Source organism: Cibotium barometz, chromosome 16 (genome assembly GCF_041138505.1).
Source record: "Cibotium barometz isolate CiBa-2024 chromosome 16, ASM4113850v1, whole genome shotgun sequence".
NCBI classification, from domain to species: Eukaryota; Viridiplantae; Streptophyta; class Polypodiopsida; order Cyatheales; family Cibotiaceae; genus Cibotium; species Cibotium barometz.
This window is the reverse complement of record NC_141061.1, coordinates 60288171-60295603: the sequence shown is the minus strand read 5'-3', so window position 1 is coordinate 60295603 and position 7433 is coordinate 60288171. Positions and strand designations below refer to the sequence as shown.

The 7433-nt window shown below is 38.8% G+C and overlaps 1 protein-coding gene across 1 annotated transcript; it reads left to right on the top strand.

Annotated features, from left to right (window-relative positions):
* The first annotated feature begins 474 nt into the window (after positions 1–474).
* On the top strand, positions 475–2621 carry LOC147630809 (protein RGF1 INDUCIBLE TRANSCRIPTION FACTOR 1-like). Its single transcript, XM_086810054.1, has 3 exons — positions 475–1014; positions 1182–1397; positions 1953–2621. The coding sequence occupies exons 1-3, from the start codon at positions 796–798 to the stop codon at positions 2328–2330; spliced, it is 813 nt and encodes a 270-aa protein (XP_086666180.1). The 5' UTR covers positions 475–795; the 3' UTR covers positions 2331–2621.
* The last annotated feature ends 4812 nt before the right edge of the window (positions 2622–7433 follow it).

Here is a 7433-nt window from a genome sequence, read left to right as displayed (position 1 = left end):
TTGGAGGGCAATGATGCTCATCACTTGCGAATAGGCTTTGGAGTATACAGTGTAGGGCCACGTGGAGAGCAAAACGGGCAGCAAAATGGGGGGGTCTCCGAAGGTGACATGGCAAATGGTCTGATTGTCCAACGGAGGCGGTTGGCTTGGCGCCCGCCCCCGGCCCCGGCCCCCCAGGGTCATTGAAATTTGAAGGTGGGCAATGGGAAATTGGGAATGGTCAGGGACGACTTTTTTTCTTGCGAAACGGCATGGACACGCTATCACGTAAATATAATAAAAAGCTAGGCCGGGAAGGTATTGAAAAATACGGACGTCGCGTTCTATTTTATTAATTTTATTTTGATGTTGTTGTTGTTTAATACGCCGTCCGCTTCGTGCACTTCAACCGGGGACCAGAAAAGCTACCAATTTAAGCCTCACGGCAAGATCTTATCAATTATATATAATAATAGTAAAATATAACATTCTCCACTAGACACTATAGCCTCTCTTAGGGTTACACGAAATACGCTGCCCTTACGCTCTCATCACCACAACCTGCGATCAAATCTCAGCTAGCTAAGGGGTCATCATCTTGTTCTTCATGCTCTAGCATAGCTCGTTTTTGCAAATAATTGTCTTCACATTGTCGCCCTGGCATAATCTCTTCCAAAACAAGTACAATTGTGCTACACCTAAATTGCTGCCTACATAACTTGACCTTGCTTCACGAAAGCCTAGAAGAAATACCATATATTTGTTGCCACTCCATGGTAATATCTAGCTAATGCGTTGTGTGCAGGTTTGATTCCAATGGTAGCTGTTGCTGCTCAAGATCACTGCAGGGAGGTGATGAAGCGCATTGCTGCACCCGCATGGCTGGCGCCTCTTCTCGACACCACCTTCTTCATGCCCTGCTCAATTCATGCCAATTTCACAAAGAATGAATGCAATCACTTCTGCCTAAACTGCTCGGGTACCGCATTATGTCCCGCCTGCATATTCAACCACAAGAACCACCATATTGTGCAGGTACCATGATGCATGGGTCAAGGTTTAGATTACGAGTGTACTCCTTAGACTCTCTGCATTACAGCTAATCAACGAATTTATCAGTATCAACATAATGTTTGTATGATAAGTAACAATCAAAGGGATTATCTGTACCATTAACACTTTATGTGATTTTATGGTTGCAGATAAGACGCTCTTCTTACCATGATGTTATAAGGGTCTCCGAAATCCAGAAGGTGCTGGACATCAATTGGATTCAGACTTACATCATCAATAGCGCCCGGGTGGTATTTATAAATGGGCGGCCGCAGCCACACCAGGGGAAAGGGGTCACCAACCATTGCGAAATCTGCGACAGGAGCCTTCTTGACACTTTCCGGTTCTGTTCGTTGGGTTGCAAGGTGGTTTGCCTCAATCATTACCTTTCAATTAAGCGTCACAATTTATTATTCTTGTTAGTCTTCATTTCCTTAATGTAATCAAGCATCACAATTCATCGTGATTATGCTTGTTGGAAGGTAGATTAATTGATGCTTCTTCAACTAATTATAAATTGACCCAACTTCTTACCTTAACGATTTCTCTTAATAGAATGCACAATGTTGGATTGGGATAAGAATTCCCTCCACGCTGACCATAATTTCCATCTTGATAACTCATTACACACAATGTTGGTTTACCTCAACATTTTCCTTATCATGGACCATTAACATTATCCTAACTGTGCTTGTTAATAGTACTTACACAATCCAATGTTTCTAAGGGAATTAGTGGCTCTTGGGTTGCAAGATAAATTAATTAGTACTTATCAAATTGATTCGACTCCTCATCTTTCTGAGTAGCATGCACAATGTTGGTATTGGGTTATTAATTGCTTCCAAATTGATCGTAGTTTGCATCTTATAATGCTGGTTTTGCGGAGATTTTTATACTAATTTGGCTTCTTTGAATTGCAGTTGGCAGGATTAGTCAAGGCACATCACCCAGGCATGAGCTTCTTGCAGCTGCAGCCAAAAGCTGAAGAGTCGTCTCCTTTGTATAAGAGAGCTATGAAGACCAAGATTAATGACGATGATGATTACATGGTGGATTATAGCAGTTTATCATCAGAATATAACCGGCCACTTCGACCAAATTGCATGGAGACGGAGATCCCACACACATTAGACTTCATCGATAATCACAAGGCCAAATTAAGCCGATTAAACGTTAGCTGCACGGCCAGCCCTCTGCATGACAACATGTCTCCATCCACACCCCCCCCCACCATCCAGATCAGAAGAAGCCCCAACAGAAGAAAAGGAGTCCCACACAGAGCACCCATGGGCGTGTGATATACGACCTCTCAGCATTTATACACAGTAGTTTATAATATTGTTAGATAAGCCCTCGTGAGACAAAAAACTAATCAGGCACTTCGACTATACAATTATAGTGATAATATATATTGGCACAGCAAAGGGATGATACATGATGTGAAATTAAGCCACCGATCGACATGCGAAGGGTAATCTACCAGCTCCAAGCATTATAAAACTCGACTAGTTGTACACATTATAGTCTTAGTCTCTCTCTCTCTCTCTCCGAACAGACCGTCCAATGCTGCTATAGTAGTAAGCAATATTTGGGACATGCAGGGTAATCTGAGAGTTGCATTTTATACTATGTAGTGTTATGGAGCTCTATGTTCTTATAACATTTGTATAATACAATAAGTTATAATCATCATTTGAATGGCGTTAATGATACGGCAGCTATAATCATCATCTGAATGGCGTCAGCGATGAGCTTCCGTGTGATTTGTTTGTTAAATCCAAAATTCGAATGCGAGGTGGTATTAAAAACGGCGTGTTTTGTGTGGAGTGTGGTGGTTAATCTGGTTCGTGAGCGGCGAATACCCCGTGCGTGGAGGCAAAGCCTTGAAAAATTGGTTGGACGGGCGAACGTCCTTGGCCCCATTAGATAACTCTGGTTTCTTTAGATGTGAAAAGGCTGGCTCCATGGTCAAGCATGCTCTCTCTTTTAATTACATCCGGTTAATAAGGGCCAATTGTTTTACGACAGGTCCATTATGGGGGTGGGTGGTCAAATTTACAAAGTTGAAGTTCCAAAAAAAAGGTGAACACTTTGAGTTTGAATGGGAAATCTTTCAATTTTGTTCATCTTTCAAGTTTGAGCCAAATACTATCTTGTGGCTTTATGGGCTTTGTGGGAAATAACATGAAATTTTATTGGTCATGCCTTTGCAAGAAAAAATGAGGGTATGGGCAGCTTGGGCAGTCAAAGCCATATTATCGACATCACGTATGATCAGCCAAGTACTAGGGAGAGAGGGAAGATAAAAGCTACTGTGGATCTACTGCTTAGGAAAGTCCATAAGCTCCAGTGTTCTGTATCTATTTTGATACTTAATATAAATTTCTTTGCATTTAAAAAAAAAGGTGAACACTTTGAGTTTGATTGGGAAATCTTTCAATTTTGTTCATCTTTCAAGTTTGAGCCAAATACTATCTTGTGGCTTTATGGGCTTTGCGGGAAATAACATGAAATTTTATTGGTCATGCCTTTGCAAGAAAAAAGGAGGGTATGGGCAGCTTGGGCAGTTAAAGCTATATTATCAACATCACGTATGATCAGCCAATTGAGACTTTTTCTTTGAATTTCTAAAAAAATTTCAAGATTACCTTATTAGAGTGCATTACTTTTTTAAGGTGGTCGTGTTTGACTGTATTTACTCCTCATCTATCCTCATCTATCATCTATAATAGGATTAATGCATGTGGCTAATTATTTATGTATGGTGGTTTTTTTCTTTGCTGCCAAAGTGCAATTAAAAAACTAATGTTGTAGATAGAACCTCTAAGGGTGCAATTAGCACTACTGGTAGAGTCATTAGCACCACTAATGGTGTAATTAGTACAACCAATGTATTTATTGTTGGTGCCATAAACACCACTAATGCTATAATTAGTATATTGAGGCTACGGACAAGTCTTCTACCCCCCCTTCAATCATGCCTATAACACACAATGGCCCTTTCAAGAAAGCCCATGTATTTATGTTAAAGAGCATGTTGTAAGTCTAATTTCCTTTACCTTCTTATGTTATAGATTTAATATCGTTAACTTCTTTTTATCATGATGATGTTTTTTAAAATTATCTTGGAGTGTTTATATTTTTCACCATTGAAAAACGCATGACAAAGCTTTATTTCCTAGTTGTATGTATCATATTAACAAATTTAATTTTTCCTTTAAAGTTTTTTTTGGGAGGTCGATTTCTTTTATTTATTAGCCCTCTACATTGGATAGATTTGACCAAATAATTAAAGCTACGAGTGGCAAGCTTTCATAGTCTTATCCAGTAAACCTTGCTTGTTTATTAGTTTAGCAATCTTGTTTGTAGATGTTTGTGTGTGTGTGTGTGTGCATGAGAGAGAGAGAGAGAGAGAGAGAGAGAGAGAGAGAGAGAGAGAGAGCTTGGTGTGAAGGTGCAATGTAGATTCTTCTCCTACCAATACTTTGGTTCACTACTAGGACACCATTTGCAAAATAACATTTTGTAACTAATTTTCCATGAGCGTTGTGGAAAAATGGAAAAATGTTTTGCATAGGTCCAGTACCTCCCATACAACATGAAATTTTACCACATTGTATATTTTTAGTTGTCCAAACAAAAAAATAATAATTTTCTTAAAAGTCATATAGGTCTTTTATATAATATATAGATAGAAAATTAAAAAAGTAGAACACACTCAGCACTCTTTTTCTTTCTTGTTAAGTAGGTGAGGGGGCATGCATGGTGTCCAACCCTTTGTCATGCGACCCTTCTCTTCACTTCCATGTGATTTGACCTTTCCATGGGCCAATGGTGGCAAGGCTAGAAGTTTCCATGCCCACCATCATCTTTAACATGTCATTATCATTGACAAGTTACACAATGAATTATAATCCTCTAAGTGATTCTCTCTCTCTCTCTCTCTAACCTTCTCTTCTAAGATATTAGATAAGAATGAAGGGATATATACATCTCAAGCTCTAGGATTACCTTGAGGCTACTTGCTACCTTCTCACACATGTGCACACATTGCACATGTAATTAGGCACATTACACATCATTTGATATTATTTTAGTTCACATTTCCTAAGGTTTTTGACTTAGGAAAGAGGGGTGATGGGAATTAGCCACCTCTCATTGGTTGTAATATGTGGGAATCTCCTCATGCTTAACATGTGGCATAGGAGATAGCCTCCCTTTTCTATATAATGACATGGTGGGGTAAGGAGTTTTCATTCTCCTCCTCTAGCCCTAGTTATGGAATCCACTCTTGTGAGCTCATGTGTGCGTTTGAGTGTGTGTGTAGTTTAGGGTGTTTAAAGCTTTGTTGGTTTGAGCCCCTCTTGTGTGTGAGAGTAATTTTGGGTTGCTTGTTTGTTTCTTTTTCCTTTCATTTCTTTCTAGAAGGCATACTAGTTTGAGAGTTCTTATGTGTGTGAGGGACATATGATTGAGATTTTAGCTAGTGTTGTCTTGATTGAGGATCCTCCTTGTATGGAAAGCTACCAAGGGCTTGGTGTGACTGTACTATTTGGAGTGGCATGCCTTTCTTCTTTTCTAGGGGTTCTTTACTTGAGGTGTTGGTGGTACCTAACTATGTGTGAGTTGCAGTCCCAACCTCAATCCGTTGATGTGTGAGTTAAGTGTGTGGTGAGAGTGATAGTATAGTGTGAGTGTTAAGATGCTTTCCTTTTCCTTTTGGTTGGGTTCATTCTGACCTTCTTCCTACCTCTTAGATTAGGTTATTCTTAATTCATTCATCTAGACTATACAAGTGGTCATTCTTTCATTCTCTAGTCTTTATTCATTATCCAAGGGATTGGGTGAGAGACGAGCTCTTGGTAAGCCTCCCCATGGGTATTTCATTGACCCACGAATGCCCAGACTAGAGAGCACCCTGCGGGTGGCTTAAGAATGGTTCCATTGTCAAGACAAGTCCACAAGGAAGCAAATCAATAATCAACAGATCTCTTCAAGGCTACACCCTTTTACAAATAAAATGGTGGCTAGTAGGGTGATTTTTAATCATCTTCACGAAGCCTCCTTGAATTTTTATACATAAACCCCCCACTAACTCTTTTATGACTTTATTTTGTTTTGTTTTTCCCTAGTTTGCTTTACTACTATCTCTTTTCTAACTATATTTTAAAAATTTTCCCTATTTTGGTTAACTACTAACTCTCATTTTGTTTTATTTGATCCCCCCTTCCACACTGACCCTTTCCAAAATTTCTTTATTTTTCTTTACTTATCTTAAGAAAATCATTCTCCACTAATCTCTTTTATTAATTAATAGTTTTATTTAATATACTAACTTTTTCCAAAAAAATAAAGGAGGCTACTACAAAAAATTTGATGTTTCTTCTATTTTGTTGTTTTTTTAATCTCCTACTAAAAATTTGCTATTTTTTAAACAGTTTACTATTTTTTAAATTTCATATTAATAGTTTGCTATTTTTAATTTTTACCACCTCTTTTTTCAAAAAAGAAGTAGAAAAAAAAGAGCAAAGAAAGCCAAAAAAAGAAGAAGCAAAAAATTGAGAAAAAACCCCAAAAGGCAAAACCAAAAGAAAAACACAACTTACACTCAACCATCATAGCAAAGCAGTTGTGGGAAGCAAAGAAGAGGCTCTATCGTATGATCTTTTTGTGCTTTTTAGGGCCCTATTTCTTTCATTTGAGGGCTATAGTGTGCACAGAGCCTCCAATTTTGGCACACATAGTGATTTGAGCACTTATCTTTATATCTAGCACTCCACAGAGATATAAGTGGATCAAATTGTACCCCTCCATTTGTGTGCACATTGGCAAAAAAGTTGGCACATGCACATTGATTGCACATCTACATTTTTCTCTAGTTCTTTTGTGATCTAGCATGCATTCATTAGTGTCGCTACTTCATCAGATACCCATCCCCCATGACCACACTTGCATCACTAGTTTCATGCAAATCTTTTAGTATTATGAGGGTATATGGGATTCAGTTCCTTTCTTGAGGGTAGCATGGGAGGATTTTTCTTGTGTTAGTTTTGGAGACACATGCTCCTCCACACATGTTGATATGATGTATAGAGGCTCTATATTGTGTGTGTCTCATCACATGGCCTCCCCTATTTCCTCTTACTACTTCAAGATCTCATAGATTTTTTCTATCCAGAGCTTCACATTGAGGTGCTATAGCAAACACTAATCTTGTTTCCATGCATGAGCTAGAATTTCTTTGATTTAGCACACCCATCAGGTATCCAAATTATCTCTCATCACTGGTGGAGCTACATTTATCCTCATTAGTGGTGGCAGCCACTTCAGATCATTTGGAGCAAGTGTCTACAGACACTATGTAGCAGACAGCTTTGACACCAACAACTACTTACCATCCT